At 40.9% G+C, this 21,782-nt stretch overlaps 1 protein-coding gene across 1 annotated transcript in view; it reads left to right on the forward strand.

Annotated features, from left to right (window-relative positions):
- The window catches only part of brsk2a (BR serine/threonine kinase 2a), a 141,102-nt gene that overhangs the window by 76,149 nt on the left and 43,171 nt on the right, over positions 1-21,782 (forward strand). Inside the window, exon 3 of the mRNA XM_028407675.1 lies at positions 9,555-9,649. Coding sequence (XP_028263476.1) covers positions 9,555-9,649 — 95 coding nt within the window. The remainder of the gene's footprint in view (positions 1-9,554; positions 9,650-21,782) is intronic.

Below are 21,782 nucleotides of genomic sequence, written 5' to 3' on the forward strand. Positions count from 1 at the left end.
AAGGCTCTGAAGATGGGAGAATTTGAGTTGCCAGATAACAACCGAATAACATCCTGCCGGTGTCTTGATGTGCTGTTCCAACTTGGATTCCACTTCCTGCCTCCTCTTGATGTGTGGAGAGAATTTAGTTGAGCTTTTCCTGGTTGAGATTCAACCATCCATTTCAGTTTTCATTTGGAAGAAAGGTGGTTATTAAGACAGGTTGATGAGAACTCCTCTCACTGAAGTCTCTTCTGATTTGATCCGTGTTTGATAATGAAGATGTTGCATAGACAACCCAAACACAATTAATGAAATAACTCAGGCTGAATTATAGATGAGGAAGGTTTGATTAATTGCTTCTTAGAGTCAGATTTCCTTCTTCTCTCTCTCTTGTCAAGCCCACACAATTGGCCTGTCAGATGGTTTGTGTGCCAGAAATTGTTTATTTTTTTTGTTTCTGTGCATCCATGTTGTAAATGTGTGGAAAAAATACAAAACAAGCGCATTGGTGTCTTTCTATGGTTACAGGGAGGTTTTGTAATATTACCCAGTCAGATGTTTAATAATTCATACTTTTATATTGGGGGTTATCTAACACATGACAGGCAGACAGCGTGCAGCTCTTTGAGTGGTGTCTAGGGGCTCCTCTCACTGTAAAGCCTATCAGAGAGTCATCACCAAAGCACAGGTCCTTAGCTCATCATTTTGCCTTTTCATTTGACTCCTGTCTCCTTGGAGGAGTGTGTGAGTGCATGTTTAGCAAACACAGAGTTCCAAAAGTGACACCACTGGTAAAATCTTTTTTTAACCTGTCATCCTTCTACATTAGCATGTACAGGCATGTATTTATACTTGATGGGTGTGTGTTTGTAGCTACATGTGTATGTGCACGTGATTGTCCCGTCTGCTGCGGTTGCTGCATTGGGCCTGGTGTGGCTAATTAAAAGAATCCTGCTTGCATTATTCATGAGGCTGTAATTATACATTCCTTTTGCTGATCCCCAGTCAGAGACATTAAAAATAGATCTGAGTCTCTGTGCGCCGCCCTCCTAGCCCCACTTTCTCTCTGTGTTTTGACTATGTCTTTCCCTGCATCTCTCTATTTATCTGTCCTTCTCAGTATTTCTCCATCTCCCTGTCACTGGCCTCATTGTTGAAGCCTTTTTTTTGGGTTTGCTCTTTCCGTCTCTCCACTCATCTTCCTCCGCCGTGTCTTCATTCACGCTTGCTCTGATGTTCCTGTTTGGGATTCAGGCGGAACATTCCTCTGACAGTGTCACTCTCACTTGGCTCTGCCGGCCTGACCCTCAGTCACATCAGGCCAGAATTTAGACTTGAATATTTGGAATCTGCCATGACATCTCCACAGAGAGATATCACTGGCTCTGATCAACTTAATGGGAAGACACTCTCCTTAACAAAAGGCAAAATCTACCCAAAAAGTTCTGCCTGACTTTGTTTTGTAATAATTTGATCTGCAAAATTTGCCCTCATGAGATTTGTGCTTAAATGTGAGAAGGTTCCAGTACAGATAAATTAGACATTTTATATCACAAACTCATTTACATCCAGGAACTTTCTGTGGAGACGAATATATGACAGCCTGAACTTTCTGAACTATTTCCTGCTGTGCAATCATGTGTTCGTTACCTCTGTCAATGAAACTTGTTTGCCTTACTGGCAGAAACAACTGTGTGAAGTTTGCATCTTCCACCATGCAGGTGATGAGCTTTTGAGGATGTATCCCTGCACATATTCACATTCTGATGAGTCTGATGCAGAAAGAGGGTGGGGATTTCGTAAGATCTGCCAATCACTGAGATTGATGTCAGCTAAGTGGATCACTCAGCTATTGGTGCCTTTGGGGGGACGCTCTCAGCTGTTCTTAGGCTTGTTTTTTAGAATGTGAAAAAGAGATTGTGCCCTAAAGCCATGCAGAACTTTCTCACCTCCTGCACATTTCACTCAGAGTTTGTACAGGCTGTGTTATGTAAATTGCAAATGTGTATTTAGAACTGGATTCCCATAACCTTGTGTAACCCAAACAGAAACAAACATGCTTGCTCACTGTAATGCACTACATCCACATATAAATAACCATGCTGTGGGGAAAGGGAGCCACTGTGGAAGCAGTACCTCAGCACAGATTATAGCTTGATATGCTATTTTATTTCAAAAGTGACTATTTTTGTCAGAACACATTGGATGTTAAGATCCTACATTGACTACTTGTATGAAAGTCAAGACCTGTACACCTGTCCACTGATTCATGCTTAAGAAAATGGCTCTCAGCAACAATATGTGTAGATTTATCTTTCTGATAAAAAATGGATCGTGCCTGAATGGGATAAAAGTGTAAATGTATGTTATTCAGTAACAATAATTCAGCTGCAGGTTAAGGCAACACTATAGAGTTTTTCAGCTTCCAAACTGTATTTCCAGCGTCACTTAATACATAATACTGAACACGCCGTAAGGGAGCAAAGCATTGAACCTGCTACCGCGGGAGACATACGCATCAGAACGACAGACTACTGAGCATGCGTACAACCAATAGGTACGGTCTCGGAGTCTAGAAAGTTAAGGTGATGTCTGAGGGGACGAAGAAATGAAAAAAGGAAACGCGATAAAGCAAAAAAGCTTGAACTAGTATATATATATATATCGGCCCGGCCAGAGCTGAAAGACACGGAGGAATGCCCGACTGAGGGTGACCTGGCGTTATTACTGTTGGACGAGTAAGTAAAGTTTATTGCTAGCTCGAGGCTAACATGCTAGATAATTACCGATAGTTTGATGACACATTTGAGCACACAGCTCCAGCTTCAATGAGTTTTCCGGTGTTCTTGGCTGCTAACGGTTGTAGCAGACCATAGCGTTCATCAGACTGTAGTGGGAACGCACAAGCAATTCCTCCAAATCCTCCATAGTGTTGCTTTAACATACTTTTTTAGCAAGACACTTAATCCCTATTAAATTAAAGTTGCTCTTGAAGGGAAAAAAACTTTCTTTTTGTTGTCAGGAGATGGTTATTGTATTTAACAAAATATCTCTGTTTTGCACTGGGAGCTGTTGAAAAATGTCTTATTTGATGCAGGCCAAATAAACAGTTTCTGTATGCATGCGTCACTGTGCCTCCCTTCTCGCTCCAGCACTCCAGGGCTAAACTGCTCTTCCTGCGTTTGAAGCTGTTGTGTTGGTTTGGGCTGCTGCTGGTGTTACTGATGTAGTTACTGTTGCTGGTAGGGTTTAGAGGGTACAGGGGAATTCAGGCTGAGTAGACTAACGTCACGGCTCACTGACAATGCCAAAAAAAGAGGAGGTGGAGGAGATTTAGTGAATGAGGAGAGAAGCGAGTGAGAGACAAAGGTGGCATTCACTGTGTTGCGAATGAATATTGTTTGATCTTTGACATGCCGTCTCCCTCCTGCACATAATGACTCAACAGCTGTCTGCTGGTGCATTCCCTGTCTTTCTCTCAGAAAATGGATGAATATAGAGATGTAGGGATAAATGAGTCAGACAACACTGATGTTTAAAGAAGGAATGAGAAAAAGTTTTCAAGACACTGAGAAACAAGGGAAGGACAGCTCATACCTGCTGTACCTCCCGTTCCTATTGGAGTCCGCATATTATCCTCTTGTTTTGTTTTATATGGGGAAAGTGTAATTTCTGGGAAACCTAAAAATTACACAGATTTGCCTGCTTTTTTTAAGCTAGCAGAACAATAACAGCCCAAGATTGTCATCTAGGACACCAGGCTTTGACGTCTGTCTTCACTGCTCTGTTCACTACCTTTCACTTAGCTTAATTTAAGAAATGAAAAGAAAGTACTTTGTGAGGGTAAGGAAAAGATCAGGATTTGAATTTACTCTCTAGAACCCTCAGGCCAAACCTTTCTTTGATGTTTGGGGATACCACACATGTGCAACAGGTCGCTGATGTAATACTGTATAGCAATTTCTGGCCCATAGCAGCAACAAGAAGGCCCTAATTATAAATGGCATTTAATGGCCAATAACTGGCACAGGCATATGCATACATGCTGTTTAAAGAGAGATAAATACAGAAAGCAATGTGGGAGAGAATCACTACATTTCCTTAATATGGGCTCACATAATATAAATTTGTTTTACACACTGTCATGAAGAATACACTCTGTATCTGTACCATGTACAAGGAAAATGTGTCTATTATTGTCACTGCCCACAGATTGAAATTGCAGAAATTCACTGCAATAATGTTTATTAAGCTAGCAAAGCTGAAGGCAGTATAATTAAGGACATTATTTCTTTTGATTATTTGACTTTCCTGTGTATTAAATCTGTCTTGTGTAGAAAGATGTATGCTGGCTGAAGAGAGTACCTTCTGCCCTCTGTCCTGATGTAGGGGATTCCCACGCTCTACTGCAAGGGCTTTCCATATGGCCAGAAAAAGCTGTAGGAGTAAGCCCTGGTACCACATTGTGCTTCCTTTCACTGATCCTGGGGTAGAGTGGTAGCCCTGATGTGGAGCATTCAGGGTTAGAGAGCAGCAGTGGAAAGCAGCTCACAGATATGTGCCTAAGGGCAACGAGCTTCTCGGAGCCAGCGCCTCAGGGAGAGAAAGCTAAGCCTGCATAAGCTACTACCATCTGCCGGCATTGGTTAAAGCGCTTCTGAGAGATCAAGTTTAAAAGTGAGAGAGGTGCACAAGTGGGAGCATTTCTTTTTCATCCTTTACTCTTTTCTGCTTGTAGTTGCTTCCAGATGGAAATTAATCCAGTAATGATCTTTAACCGCATGGATGCCAGCTGTGAGGAGATAAGACTGAAAACACTGACTGCTTGTGTGGCTCTTGTAGAGATGTGTGTGGTTAAGCAGGTGGAGATCATAAAGAGCTTCTCCAAGGCTCAAACTCAAGCAGGGTGTCCTCTCTCTGTTTGTTCCTCTTTGTGTCTCTGATTGATGGCATTGAAAATCAGACTCACAGTTGGAGTCCTACTCGTTTCTCACCTGCTGTTTCCCTACATACATACCAATGATGAATCAGATACTGCTGATCAGGCTACTCTGAAAGTATTTTGTTCGTGTGTTTAGCACATGGGCTACATATCAGACTGTTGGAATATCCAAAGGCCAAAAAGTCCCTGTCAGTTAAATCTTTTACAGAAAGTTGCAAATTGCATGCTGTCATATTGAATATACCCTGGCACCCATTAGAGATATTTTTCAGGACAGCAAGCTCAGCAGTGATATCATGAAACACAGTCACTTATGAAGAGACAGTGAAGTCAGACGAGAAGCTCATTAACAAATTAGTACTGGCACATCGCTCAGTGATGGAGAGCAGGAGATGCACTGCCAGAATATGCTGTAGTTTTTGAAAAGTAGTTAATTTGTAATATTTACATGACTCTTTGCACATTTTGTTGACAGTTCTTCCACTGATGATAAATAAGTGCAGTTCTCAGAGGAATGTTGCTTCTTGACTCTTTCTCACTGGCCCTCAGTTCCCCCAGGTCCTGCAGAGGCAATCAGCCCTGCTTTACCTGTAAAACATTATGATCAATTCTCATACTGATGATTGAAACCTTGACATAGCAATGCTGCAGCATCCAGCACAGAGGAGTAAAACATGCTCAGCTCCGATGCTTACTGAGCCATGGACAAAAGTTCTCATTCTGCATTTAAGTCCTGCAGCACCTCCACATTAGATTGTTAATCACAGGGGTGCATGGAAAGTAGAGTACAGGGCCTGAATCGAGGCTGGGGGTCAGTCAATGTTGGCCTCTTCAGCCAGGCTGAGACCGTTACTCTGACCCTGTTGTGAAGGCAAGAGCTTTTGATGCTATTGATTTTGGAGGAGGGACGGGAATAGGATGCATCAGTACACTTGCTGATTTAGTGGCATGGCAAACTTTGCTGCACAGCCTGCCCTATACAATGAATGTGACTGTTACAGGCTGCATGTGTGTGTCCCTTGTCCAGATGTGACATTTAATTACAACACAGTGCTGTTTTTCTATCAGAACAGTGAATCCAAGCAATTCTGATTTACACTTGTAAGCTTGATACACAAAGGTACAAGCTATGTGTGCACTCACAATCGCACATGCTGACAACGGAAGCTATAATCTTCTCTGTAGTCCGTCCATGAGGCTCTGATCCTTTGTGCTTCCTGTCAAAGCCTTACATTTGAAACTGTGTTCGTAGACAACCTACCTACTCAGCTAAGCCAAATCCAGATGAAACCCTGGTGTGTTCCTATGCACCTCCTAAACACCACTTCTGCCTGGCCATTCCCCTCCAGGTACAGCTGAGGATGTTCATCCCAAACACAGGGGATGTTTGCAGACAGATGAAGGCCTTGGGTGCAGTGAACCACTCACAACAATTACTGTGAGAATATCTTATGTCTAATGTCTCCTTTTGGATAACAACATTTGGGTTGGACACAGACAGCAGTTTATTGTAGAGGCACTGGTTTGAAACTGATTAAAATTCTGTGGTGATGTTAGGGCTACACACATGCTTTTGTAACGATACATAGAAAATTGTGCAGCAATGTAGAGAGTGTTTCTGGGCAACTGTGCATGCAACATGCACCTGTATCTTGTCTTGAGCTTCAAACAAATGTTGTAAAGCCCAAAGACAGACTGCATATTTTTATATACAACTGATTTATTTTTATTTTTTATTTTTTTGTTCTGAGTCTACTCAGGTCTAGACTTATTCTTAATAAATCAGTTTTCTTACATTGTGTATTAGCACTGTAAATGTCTGTCTTCACATATTTAATCTGAATCTGACAGTTTAACTTGTATGCTCTCTGGTAGGGCTGAACGATTTTAGGAATAAATTGAATTGTGATTTTTCTGGCAAATATTGCAATTTCGATTTCATCCACGATTTTTTTCAAATCACGTTTTAGTGCACATGAGCATTTGCAAAGATCACAGAAACTTACATCATACCTAGGGGTGGGCGATATGGCAAAAATTCAGGATTCTTTAATGATAAAATCACAATCACGATTTGTTTTCACATTGACACTAATTTGCATGTTTCTGTGTAAATGACGTCAGGTAGCCTACTCTGTCACTTCTCAAAAACTATCAGTAGATCTAAAAGTAAACTCTGATAACGTGCACTCAGTATTAGTTTTAGAAGAGCTGCTGACGGCACAACAGCAGCGAACCTGAATATAACGAGCTGGTAATGTTGAGAGAGGTGGGCGCGTACGTGCTCGTAGCATTATAATACATTCGTATACACACGGCCCTTCCACTGCGACACACGTCGCACGCACACACACACCGACACAGACTTAAAAGACGCGCCGCTGCTGCCGGCAGAAACAGTACCGAACATAAAGGTGGAGTTCGTTTTAGGGACCAGTTCCTCCGTTTTCTTTTCGTTTTCAGCTGTAGCATTTGACAAAACAAAACCTGATTCAGTTAGGAGCAGTGCAAAAAACCATGGCTTTGACGATCTCAAAATCGCGTTGTCTGGGATCGCAATTTTCAGTCTAAAACGATAGATCGATCAGCCCTACTCTCTGGCTGGTCGTACAATGAAACATAGACAAGCAGATGTTTGATGCCTAAGATCTTCTGTCCTTGTGTGTTATGTGATGAACTTCCTTGTAACAGTTTATTTCAGTTCAAAGTGTTAGTAAAATCATAATGTGTTTCTTCTTGCTAATGTGTCCTTTGCTCAGGAAAACACAGGCACTGGAGAAAGATGGATAGTAAGCCAAATAATCCACTTAACTTTTCATGTGTTTGCAGGCAGATATTTTCTCTTTAATGTGTTTATCATGACTTATGAGCTTCTCTATAGCAGCCATTAACATATGATTATCATCGCAGGGCTAATGGGTTTGACTGTTTCCCCCCTCTGCTCAACTGCCTCATCCCCTCTTCCATATTTTTTCTTTCTACATCTTTTATCTTCCTCATTTTGGCTTTTGCTTACTCTCTCTGTCATTTTCTCGCTGTCAAGCTCTCCTCCCTGTGTCTTGACTCTTAGCCCTCACGGCCCCTCAACTTCCCAAGCTAAGCCCATACTCCCACACAATGCTCTCCATTATCGCCTTATTATCTGTGGCCTGTCATTTGAATAATATGCTCTTCCTTACTCTTAATCGTCTCTACTTGTCCCCTCCATCTTTTACAAGTTTGTTATATCTCTCTCTACTCCTCTTTCTATTCCACTTTCTTTCCCTCCTCCACCTTTATCTTTCTTTGGTGTCTTTGGTTTACTTCCCTTCTCTCTGCTTTCCTACATTTCACTGCCTCCTCAAACTTACTGACTCTCCACTTTAGCTGGTTCATATAGAAACAGAAAGAGAGAAAGAGGTGAGCAACCGTGAAACCCACACAAAGTCCTGGATCATGTGAGCCAGACAACTTTCTGCAGGACATTAATTCTCTCCCTCAAAGTACCTCTTACTGTTTTTAGCACAGTATCGTAACACTTATTAACTTTAATTCCAACATCTTCATCTCCGGCAGTGCAAGTGGCAAGAAGTTAAAGCATCCACATTATTCTGCTTCAGTGTTTCTGTAAATTGTGTGTGCCAGCCATTAGAGAGTTCAAATGATATAGTTTACAAAGTCAAAATCATCTTCTGTCATCTCAAAAATCCCTGCAGCACCACCAGGCCATAGGGGAAATCAATGATAGAGAGGCGACATTTGTTTTATATCAGTGTGTGTTTGTTTCACTTTGAAAGTAATTTACTGTATCTGATGCACACATCTTTCTAATATGTGTGTTGCTCTGTGGTCCCTGGCTGAAAATGGATTGGCGCTGTTGTCATGGGTCCCCTCTTACAAATACACACACAGGTTTGTTCCACTGTAACGTCTTTCCCTGCCTGTTTACCACATTGTTTTAGACTTATCATTTATCTAAGTATACCTGGGGACATTAAGGCAAAGCAGGGAAGATGCTTTTGTGGATGTGTAACAAATCACAAGATTTATTTGAGTTTTGACAGAGTGTTTGTGTGGAATTTCCCAACTGAACTGACTGGCATGGTGGATTACTAAGATCTCTACATGCATTAATGTGCATTTGTTGGAATGCACAGAGAAATGTTTTCTACTAGGTTGCTTATACATGCCGTTCTAATGCATTTGTAACATAGTTGTATGCTGTGTTTGCTGTATTTGACTGTCATTTTTGTGTGCTGGTCAATAACTGGTCTGCCTTTTGGCCTTGTAATGACTTTGTTGCCATTTCAGCTAACTTAACACAAGTGCATTATAGTGGTTTAGTACATTATAAGAATCAATAACACAAATGACCCACTCACTTACTACCTTTATGGCTTAAATAAACCCAAGAGGGCAGTTTATTTAAGGAACTGTACACACTTCAGAAGTCATTATAAGCATTCCGAACAACAGGTCACAGACCATTTTCCATCATTCTGGTCAACACGTTATGACTGTATTTGGTCTAAACTTAATTTCCCTTACATAGCAGGTTTTTTTTACGTCCTAGTGGTTAAATACATTTTAGTAAATACTGTACTGTCAAATGACCAGTTTAATCTAATGAAGCTTTTTTCCTGTCTTTCAGGGTTGGTGAAGCTTGGAATCCACTGTGTAACATGCCAGAAAGTCGCCATAAAGATTGTCAACCGTGAGAAACTCAGTGAGTCAGTACTAATGAAGGTATGTTTACATGTTTGTCTTGTAGTGTTAAAGCTAATACTGATGATACACAATTTACTCTGCTCATCCTAAATGAAAGTCTAAGCCAAGTTAGTCTAAGCCCAGCTACTATTTTAGAGCAGTGACTTTCTGCATGAGCAGAATCAAGACAAAATCATTGGCTGATATTGCAGCGTCAAGTCACCTGCTGAGTAAAGGAGTTAAGTCAGGGAGCATCTAAAGCATGTCTGCCCCATTAGGAGTCCAAGCCTCGAACATATACAGACCAACATAACTACAAAGCCTGTTTCTGCAACTAAATTGACCTAACTCTAAACCCTGCTATTTATAATTTTGCTCACATAGTTGCCTTTCAAATGGTACAGTGGGGAAGTTTATTTAGTAATACGTCCCAGGCTTCCTGCTACGCTGCTCTTTTCAGCACAGTCTTTAAATTGGCAATCTTTAAAATTGGTCTTTTCATTGATGGAACAGTTGTAAAGCAAACCGAAGAGAGCAGGACAGCTCTACAAGATGCTACAACCTGAAAATTGTCTTTTACAGGACACATGCAGAGAAGAGTGCCTGCTGTAATTGTTAGCTCATGAGCTGGAAAGCAGGAAGATTGGGTTTGCTCTCAGTGCAGGTTATCTGAAAATGGAAAAGCCCTCATTTTTGCATCGCTTCATGCAGCAGCATCATTAGACTTTAGATGAAAAAGCTCTCTGTGCTCGGATATTGCTGTTTGATAAACAGTCAGTATTAATCAGCTTCTTGCTGTGTCAGTGTCTCCCTCACTGCTGTTTGCTTTGGAAGTCTCTTTCTCTCTCTCTATGTCTCTTATTCCACTCGGTATGCAGTCTGCTATTTTCATGCCGGAAAGACAGGTCATTTCTGTTGCCTCCGCTCTGACAGAAGTATTATTAGAGGTAGCAGAAGTGGTTGGAGGAACCGTTGTAACATGTGACAGCAGTAAGGTGGGTAACATCTTGCTGCCCTGCAGAGGAAAATGAGAGTAACAGATGCCAAGTACTGACAGGTTTCCGACAGGACCAAGGCTTTTGCTGAAGCTGCAGTTCAGAGCCAATTACTGAACTCAGCTATTGTCACTCTTCTCCAACTGCTGGCCCTTGGTGTGTATGTGTGTGTGTGCCACAGCAGGTGTGTTCAAGGATGTGCCAGAAGGGACTGAATTATATGGGAGCCAAGGGCAACAGAATTCTTGTAAAATAGATTATTTTAATGTGTGTCTGCCAAAAATCAGTCACAGTGGTTTAACATGTGGATAGAAAACCAACCACAGATAGTAACGTTAGTGATTTTATCATTGAATCAATGCATATAAAAAAAATCTGTATGAATGTTTGTGTGCCTGTATCTGTTGGCTACAAAATGTGATTGTGCTTTTGCTCTCCGCAGTATTTGAAAATCCCATCAATACCGAGCAAACATGCAGAATTAGCCTGTTTCTGTGTGATTATGTTTAGTGAGTGTATTGATTTGTTCATTGACCTCAGTTTGAGGCCTCAATTATAATTCAAAGCCTTTGTGTAAATGTGATTCACACCTACATTTTATTATTTATAATGAGGCATGAGTCATACAGGAACCCCACTGCTGGAGACGTATAGTTTCTTCTAGTTTTGGTGCACACTAACATCTGTCTCACAAATCAGATTACAGGTCCACTCTCCCATACTGTGGTTCTAACTGTAGCTGGACAGGTGTTTTTTTTTTAGGACTCAAATCCAGCCACCACTTTTCCACTCCATGTGTCTGTTCTCTGGTCTGCCTGTTTGGCTGTCAGACTGTCAGAGTGATCAGGCTGTGCTCTCCTGCAAGGCTCAGCCTGTGAAATGTCACCTTTTAATATGCTAATGTTCAGGGTCCCCATGGTGCCATTAGAGGAGAATCTGACTCTGCTGGACAGGTGTGTGTGTATGTGTGTGCACATACAGAACATACACACAGTAGATAATACACACAAACACATGTGCCATAGAGACGTGCAATGTATGTGCACGAAGGCATCTTCCATGACCCATGTCCTCTCTCCGTCTGTCCTACTCTTGACTGGCCTTAAGGAGTCAGGGGTCCATGGAGATGAGGAGAAGACTTGAATTAATTGTCTCAGTGTATCTGAGCTCTTTCCTTCCCTCCCTGTGTGTTGAACTTTGTATAACTAATGTTTAACTCCATAGCCCTAAAGGCTGTGACACTACGGAGCAAAGAGACATGAATTGTGTTGGATAATTCATTTATGAACTTTATGTCAGTTTTTAAGCAAGGAATGAGCCTTGACTACTTCAAAGAGCAAGTGTTTTTTATAACTTCTAAGCAGAAAACCTAACAATGGAGTTACTTGAATAATAATAAGAGTCTCCGTCAGTGGGTAGTGGCCGCCTGTCATGTTTCGAATGATGAGATAGAAGCAGACAGACAAAGAATCGACACAATACATACACACATGACAGTATGTCAGCAGTCTTTGGGACTAAGGCCGAACTGAATGGAGTACGGCGATCTGATACAAAGTGATGCAGAGAACCAGTAACGTGTGTGTGTGTTTGAGTGTGTGTATGTCTCCAGGGAGTAGTTAATGTTTCTGTTACTCTGCCAGCTCTCACTGCCATGTTTCTGTGCCATGGGGCTGTGAAGTTGAGATGGAGCGAGGGAGGTAGGCTGAAGACAAGCAAGGCTCAGGAGAGAGAGATGGCCGTGCTGTGAGAAACCTTGCTGAGACAAGATAACACAGATACCATAGTAGGGACACCACATCTCCTCTCACATTTTTTCCGACAGATGTGAGCGTGTTTTCTGCTTGATCTACTAGTGTGACATTCACACATGTGAAATGACCAAGTTGCCTATATTTAAACACACATGATTAAACGGCTTTTTGTCATCATAATAACCCCTTTTGGTACATCTCTCACACAAAAGCCTGAAGATGTTTTCTCTCTTTTTTTTTACATATCCCTGTTTAATTGTGATAAGAAGATATCAATAGAATATAACAATTCACAAGTATCAAAAACAGTGAGATTATCCTTTTGACATAAGACCCATTGTTTTCATCAATGGGGATGAGGATAACAGAAATCACCCAGGTTTTTCATTTTAAACATTGTGCACAAGAGGTGGAAAACAGACAAAACTCAAACAGAATCTCAACACTTCAGCAGACTATAGTCTGATAGGCTTTCTCTGAGAGCAGAAGATTTGCTGTACTGTATTTCATACAACATTACCTATCATTATACTTAAAGGAGCAACTTCTTTAATCTGCAGTTTAGTCAAGGGGTGAGTTAAATTGTTACTAGCCGCCAGCACTAACAAGTAGCAGAGGGAAAAGTGTATCTTTAGCATGCAGCAGTTGGTAGTTGCCGTTGATGCCTGCTCTGTTTCTCCCTCTGAGCCAGTGAGCTGGTGGTGGCTGCTGCTGCTGTTTGGATAAGGACAACTAATTAGACAGAGTGACTCTCTCTCCTCCTGAAGCAGCACAACTTCAAAGTCACTCTACTGTCCCTGGGCCCAGAGAGAAAGAGAGAGAGAGAGATAGAGGAGGGATGAAGTGGAGGATTGAAGGGAGATTGAGGAGAGGGAAAAGTGTGTGTCTGTGTGTGTGTGTGTGTGGGGAAGGATGGTGGGACACTCTGGATGGATGTCTTGTGAAGTGGATATCTTGACATAGCCATACTGTTTTTGATGTTTTTTTAGTGCAGTGAGGATACTAGTGGTTTGCTGACTCTGTCCTTGATGGTCCTTGATGTCATAACATTTCAAATGCGAAATGTGTGTGTCAAAGAGTGAAAAGGAGTTTAGAGAAATCTACTATATAATGTCCCCTGAAGCAAATAATTGAAGTGCTGACAAGGCAGTGGTTACCTGAAATGAAAGAATAAGGATCAATATGAAATGTTAATTAACCAGATCTGTGCTGTTTTGTAATGTGATTTACAACTGATTACATTTCTTTAAATACACAACATTGTTTTTTTGATAAAAACAAAAAGAGGCAGAGAAAGGCAAGAAATAAAGGTTGAGCACAGCAACTGACAGATATTGTGGGCGGGTGAGGAGTAGAATGCCATGGCCACAAATGAATCACACAACTTCTAATCTTGTTATCCCGACACCTCAGTGACAGCACTGCAGCTTTCTTTCCCCACCATCTCTTCTAACCCTTCCTAATGATTATAGATTGGTCATTCTCTCCCATCTCTGTATTGCCTCGAGTGGGTTGGATATAGAAATGCCTCCAACATGCGCACATCCTCTTTGACTTTATGTGTTTGTGTGCGCGTCTGTGCCTCAGAGTGTGCTCAGACATCCTTTAAAATAAATGGCTTTCATATGTTGTGCTCCTGCGCGTTGATCCATCAGCTTTGTATGGTGCTGAGCTAGAAGCTAGGGCTTAACACAGAGTTTGAGCTGAGCAGGTTGACTGCACAGAAAGACTGCAGAATTACCAACTCTTTTTTTCCACTGTACTGTAACTGCTTCTTTCACTCATTTCTGTCTTTTGAGATATGTATGCTCACATTCATATTGAGTGAATTCCAAGTAAGGTGGTTTTCCTTTGTGGGTTCAATTAAATAGTAAACTGACTGGATTTAAATCATGGCCAATATCACAGAATAAAACCACACAGCAGCCATGTGTTGGGACAGGACCAGGATGTGTTGGTACAGGAAGTCATTACTGCCGTCTGCCATCAGAATGAATAACTCCTCTGTGACTGTCAGAGGTGTGCTCACAAACTATGACTAAAGCATCATCACAGGTACATTTCAAACTGCTCAGTTACATTAAATGTGTTTTTATGCTTCTTATCTTCTTTGATCTGCTTTATGTGTGTGTATGTACATGTTCTTCTTCTATCTATCTATCTATCTATCTATCTATCTATCTATCTATCTATCTATCTATCTATCTATCTATCTATCTATCTATCTATCTATCTATCTATCTATCTATCTGTGAGACTCAACCTAAGCCGACAACAACTTAAACAATTTCTCTTTCTCACTGAATAAGTGGCAATCAACCAATTCTATGTTTATGTTGCATGTGTTGGACCAAAATTTGCAAAATTGCAAATCTCTCTTGTTCATATTTGTCACAGTCTTTATCCGTCCCCACAGCCCCATAGCATTCTGTTGGAACCTAAATAAAAATATTGATTTCTCTGAACCTGTAAGGCCCTATAAAGCCCTGTGTCTGTTATCAGTCAATATGAGGGCCTCTCAGCATTCTACATCCTAATTTGGTTTCCAATCATCACCTCCAAATCAATTTTACCTCACAAGACTCTGATGTGTGAATAGTGAACAGAATCCAGCTGCAGGGCAGTTTTGTGAAAGAAAAAAAAAATATTTTGGCCCTTCTTGTATCACTGTGTATTCCCCTTCAGACATGGATTCCTTCCCAGTAACCTGACAGCTCTGCTTTATGTCTCAGTGAGCATCCTGGTTATTTTATTGAAATAGAAAAGTTGTGAAGTCCAGAGATCAGAAGAAGACTTCCATGGACCTTCACATGCTTTGGGCTGACAAAGACTAGATTTTACAGAGATGTAAATGTTAGCTACACATTGTGGGGACTGTGTAGCACTGTGCTTCTTTAGCCTGCTGCTTTGCTACTGCTCACTGTGGTGACAAAGCTCATCAAACACATGCAGTGTTTGACTGATTTTATTTTCACCTTTCATATGTCTTATCGAGATAAAACAGAGATGGAGTGTAGACAAAATAATGAAATGCAGGATAGCACAACAGAAGATACAGCGGGATCCCCCATTGAGCTCGACAGGAGACAGACAGACGTCTAAATCGATGGCATTTGTTTCTCCTCTTCAAAGGCAACAGTCGCTGTGTTGTCAGATAGATGAGAAAGCTTTATTTGCTTTTTTTATTTGTTGTTGCTTTCTTTTTCTGTTTTTGTTTTGTGAGTGAAGGGCGTATTTTATCCAATTCTTCTCCTCCTGAGTGCAGTGATGCTTTCACAGGGAGATCAACTAAGTTCCCTTTCCAAGTTCAGTTTGCTTTTTATGCCCGTTTATGTCTGTTTTTCCTTGTTTTGCACTGGGATTTTTATTCTTACCTCTTTATATTACCTGTGGACCCACTGGAGTGTGTTCTGTGTGCAAAGTGTGTTTGTGGTTCTTTTCAACCTCTGAATATTGTGATAAGCCCTTATGTGTCTTGTTTGATAAAAGACTGATAATTGAACAGGTACATCATGTTCCACTGAGAGCAGAACATACACTAACCATCATTTTTATCTGTTATACTTCTTTTTTTTGTTTGTTCTATTCAAAGACACAACCTTCCAATGCCCTGAGTCTCAGTGATATTATTTATTCTGTGTTGTTTAATGTGAGATTCCTCAGCCCTGGGTTGTGAAGCACCGACAGAAAACTATACTATGACTTCAGCTTCAGCCATAAGCACAGGCATAAATCTACCACTTTTAGCTGTTGCAAAAGAAGGAGGAAATCGCTTCTGACTTGGTTGTGTTAATGAGTTTAGGACTCATTCTGATGTGTGTATGGATTTTTGCGGTCAGTGTGTTGAAACTTCCAACACAAGACACTTTGAACTTCATCAGCTCATCTGCATCCCTGTGGGGATTGTTTGCTAATAACTCTGCTGTGCTAACATGCTCACAAGGACGTTCTTTCTCACCATACTTTTCTCAGCCACCCAGCATAGTCGACTAAAACATAAACACAGTCAAACTGTGTATATCACTGGTATGTGTTTTGCCTTTGGTAAAGTAGCATTCTGCACTAACAGAGAAATAGGAGTGCCCTTTGTATGTGTCAAAACTCGGTGTAAGACCTAATTAAGAAGTGAGGAAGCTAAAAGAACTCCCTCATTATGTTACACAAGCTATTCTGAACTTATTTACAAAGTTTTAAACTAATTTGAGTTGTTTCAGTTGACCAGGCTTACCTATTGACCAGTTGTATTGACTCCCCTGCCTGTCAGCTTATGTGTCAATGAATAAGCCATGTATTCATATGTGAAGTTAATTAGTTGGTAAGTGAACAGCTGTTAGAGCATGACTTCCTGCCTGAATTACTTCACTAATAATCCTTATTAGTTATTCATTACTTGTATTCTTCTTGCCTAAGTTCACTCTGGTCTGTGTATTCACACACATACACAAGAAAACAGGTCAATTAACAGTAAAACCCAAAAAGGTATATAAACACCAACAAAGTACAAGGTGGTGCATGTATCATAGTGGTTATAACTTCTAACTTTAGACCTGACATCCTAGATAAATGGTGGCATGTCCATTGGTTTGTTGTTTTATCCTCACATCACATAATTTTATGTTTTTAAGGCAGACAAGCAAAAACCTTTCACGTTTAATTTAATACAGATTTTATGAGATAATCTAATTTTATGTCCATGTGCAGCACGTTAGAATCAATTCCAGCAGCTTCACATGCAAATGTAGACTCCTGCAGGTTATTAGATTTACACCTTTGTAACTGATGATGTAGATGACCTTCAATGTAATCATTACATTCTGCTCTGTGCTCTGTCTCACTCTCTTACCACTCTGTGAAAACCAATTCATGAATCCACATTTCACATTTCCTTACAATCCAAGGTCACCTTACAAGTCGTCCTCTATGAAATTAGGGAGCGAGTGATGGAATGGACAAGTTGACAAAAAGACTTCAGACACAAAAACATGCCTGCCAAAGGAGTCCACTGCCTGTCTGTCCCTGATAAATCCCTCACCCTGTAGATTTTTTGCACAAAACCATGCACGGCCATTCACATGCTCTCACACAGTCACTCAGAGTTTACCAACTCTTCATCATGCCCCCTTCTACGTCACCCATAATCCCTTGTGATTGGTTTGAAGAGGTTCATGTATGTGCCTATTGTACTGAAGGTGTGGAGGACCTCTGCCGTTAGACTCTATTAGGACCAAGGTGATCCAGGGACATGCCTGTTAGTGTGAAATGATGTGACCTGCGACTGCTTTAAGTGTCAGGCTGATGGATTTGTCAGCAGTGCAGGAACACATCACAGACATGATTAGAAAGATGGAATGAGTGAAAGAGAGAATAAATGAGAGGTAAAAGAAGGTAAAAATGAAGATAAATAGGAGGAGGAACACCAGAATTGGTGTTGGGTGGGAAGTAGTAATGAGTATCTTTTCAAAGGGTGGGAAGATAGATAAAGGATAAGGACTCACCAGCTAGCGGAGACCATGTCCAGATCGATTTACATGTCTCTGGCATTGATCAAACTCCCTTGTGTGGGGAATTTACCTCCTCTCAACAAAGGATGACTGATAAAGCGATTGTCAGAAAAATCTGCTGCTGCAGTATGTTTGTGTGTGCAAATATATTTGTGTACTTCTGTTTTTTTTTCTTTAGAGGGAGAGAAAACAGATGAGAGTAAAATGAATGTTTTTTTTAGTTCAACAAATTTAACTCGGGTGGAATCAAACAAATGTGATTTTGTATTTCTTTTGTTGTCAGTGGGACTTGATCAGCTGTGCTCCTCACCTCACCATGTTAAACTCAATCCTTGAGCCTGCACATTTTTCAAACTAATATTCGATGAGCAGGTTCTCTCATAAACACATACTAACATCATCTAGGAATTCATAAAAATGCCAACTCGTAACAAGTAGAGGTGACCAATGTCTTTCTACAAGGCTGTAATGAGTAGATTTTGTGTGTGTGTGTGTGTGTGTTTGTCCTTGAAACCGATGTCCTTTCCTCCTCAGGCTAACATACAGAAGTGTACAGCCATTAAACTCCTTACCATTAACATGCATGTGTAAGCACATACGCATGCAAGCATACACACCAGCTTGGCTACCTCCTGTCACTGGCAGAAAACACTGATTCTGCCCTACTGGCTCACTGACCGACATATGGATGGATGGAGGTGGTTCACGGCTTGCCGTGATCAGTGGTGTGTGTGTGTGTGTACAGCATCCACATGTCAGAAGTATGAATGGATGACAAGCTGACTGGTTTTGTCTGTGAGCCAATAGTCAAGCTGTGCAGTCTCCTCCCCTTCTGCTCACTTACAGTTGACCAATTTTTCTTTTTTTTCTCCAGTTATTACCCCCTATATGTCTCTGTATGTATTTATCATATTATACTATACTTCTACTCTTCTCTCCCTGCAATTTCACTTTTGCATTTATATTTTTGCATACAAATGAAATTAAGTAGTTTTGATGCTTGAAACTGACTCACAGTGACCAAAATCAACAATGTGAAGAAATATGTCTAATATGGAACATCCACCCCTTCTTCTCTGTATGTAGATTTTAACCAGCTTCCCCTAAAAGTCATGTCATTGTCTGTCACTAGGTATCAACATTTATGTTATGTCATAATGAGGTGTTGGGTAAACTGTTCAGATGTCACAGCTTGTGACTTAGAGCCGTTATTATAACCTTATGTACTAGCAAATAGTACATAATAGGTGGAAATAAAGATAATTCTTTATAAACACATTGAGTAATAAACCATTATCTCTGTGATTTTACTCAGTGATGCTGCGATTTACCTTTGTAAGACCCAGCCCAGGGATAAAAAAACATTTATTGTGATTGTTTGTTCACTGTATATGAAACAAGCCATGTAGGTGGATTGGAGTCTGGCGTCCTTTGTCATCACACTCTCACATTGCTGCCTCATCGCCTTACCTGTTATCACTCACTTTTGTTTGGCTTGGCACTGCTGAAAGGGTTGTCCTTTACCCATGTTGTGTTAATTAACAACAGAAGAGGCTGTGAGACCCTCGGGGTGGGGGTGTGGGTGATAAAGCTGGCACTGCCATTTGCCCATCCTCCCTCCTCCCCCCACTTCCCTCACTCATCCTCTCAGTCTCTGTTTTGTATCCTTTCAGCAGCTTCTGCATGCACTGTGGCCTCCATGTTAGCATAGTCACCCCCATTTTTTTTTATCTGACACACATGTCTGCCCGGTTGACTTTGATCCTCAGATCTCAGTATCAAGGGACCGTTCACTGGCTTGCCCTGGGGGAGGTGACAGGAATGTCTGTGTTTTCCTTCTCTGTGCATGAGAGAGAAAGGCAGGAGAAATAGTTTGGATGTGCAGTAAGTGGAGAGTGAGAGATGACAGAGCCTGTGATCCAATATTTTTTCCCTTCGAGATGTTTGGCTGGTTCCTCTGTTTGGTCGTTCAGTGACATGTGTGACATGAATCTAATCTGTATGTGTCTTTGTTGTTGTCTGGCAGCCTCTAATCCTCTGTCCTCTCTCACTTTACTATTCGCCACGGTGATTAAACTATTGATGTCGCCAGTCGTTTGTTTGAATGTCCATTCGGTCATTCAGATCCAGAGCTGTAATTTAAAGAATCAATAAGAAGCTGATGGAACTATGCTAAACTAAATTTGGAGATGCGGCAGTTGCAACAAATCATACTGAACATGTTTCCAAATAATCAAGGAAATGAAAATAAATGGGTTCTTCCCATCTCACAGCTTTATGTTTTGGTGTTTTTTGGGGTTGGAGGGGTGGGGGTTGGATTCAGTTGTAGTTGTAGTTAACACTTCAACAAGAATCACCAACAACATATTGATCCATTTAGTCTGCCAGGAAATGACACTGTGGGTCAAAGCGTAGCCAATCAGCTTCTTCACTAACAAGCTCCTGTCCCATGTTTTCCTGCTAATGATGTCCACTCCACAACAATAACCTCTGTTTTTTTTCTACTCAATCTCCAAAGTGTTTTTTTCTTTTCTTTTCTTGCAAATCTCAGTGAGAAATTGGCCAAATTGGCCATGATTTAAACTGCTAAGCACAAGACAGCCACAAAGTCTTGAAAAAAGATTAAAAAATATAAGAAGGTATGTGTTCATCTGACCACCTGTCCATCTGTTCACATGCATGTGTGCGTCTCGGTGAACAGCGTCCATGTGCCTGCTAATAAAGGCTTAATGAAATGCTACAGAGATATGGCAACTGGAGACAACTGTCCACATTCACAGATGTGGCACTTAATGAGAGAGTGTGCCATAAACAGGAGCCAGGCCAATACGGAGAATGGCCACCTGGCATGTATGCCAGCACAGAGTTATGGAGGAGTTGGATACGTGTGTTTGATAAGAAAGGAGCTAGTGGTTAGTAACTTTGTGCACAAACAAATGAATGTACACTATAATCCATTCACCTACACATATTGACATCTTTTGCAGGTAAAGGGAGGCACAAATGTATTATATTGGAATTGCGGTTCATTGAAAGGTTATATATTACTATACAGAGCAAGGATAGATTCACAGATTTACATTAGTGTGTTAATCACCAGCTAATCTTGCAATAAGCATGCTTATTGTATAGTTAAGTCTTCACATTAAGCTTCATTTCTCTTATTTCAATTAACTAAAAGGAGGTGCTTAGAGGAAGCTTAGGGATCCAGCTGCTGTCTCTGTAGCATTTCAGCAGCTCATCTCTCCCTGAGTCCTGGTTAGTGTTAAGTCTCTTCGCAGGGAGCCTTGCTGCCAGCTAGAAAGCTGTATAGACCCCATGGGCTCATTCTTAACTACACACCTTAGCCTCAGGTGAGAAAGTGGCATGGTGTAATGCTGCTCACTGCACTCATTAGTGTCTGGATTAGCCCTGATTAGCCTAGCCTTTTCCCCACTGATACTTGTGCTAATTATACATTTACTATTTTACCCACAAGTTCCGCTCTTTGTTTCATTTTCATGTTCACTTTATATTCTGCAGTTGCTTGTTTTCTTGGCCCTTCAAAAAACGCTGTACTGCTACTTCAGCAGGTTTTTATGTTTTTCGTCATGTTGCTTTTAATTAGGAGTGGGGATGGAATTGTTTTTGTCAAGAAAATAATTATGAACAGTATGTCACAGTAGACCCACAGTAATACCTGAGCTGACAGAGACCACTAATACAAGCTGTTCTGAAAGGAAAACAGCTGAAGAACCTGATTGAAGTGATTTTATATGCAGTCAAGCAAACTGTTTTGTGGGAGTTTAACAAAAAACGCAGTTAGCTGGCTGATCAGAGTTTAAACTTAATTCTACGAGTGTTCACAAAGCTCAGCCATGCATAGTGTGACATTAAAGCAACATGAAGGCTGTCATAGGCAAGTGACATAGTGAAATTGACT

The sequence above is a fragment of the Parambassis ranga genome, chromosome 6, assembly GCF_900634625.1.
Source record: "Parambassis ranga chromosome 6, fParRan2.1, whole genome shotgun sequence".
NCBI lineage: Eukaryota > Metazoa > Chordata > Actinopteri > Ambassidae > Parambassis > Parambassis ranga.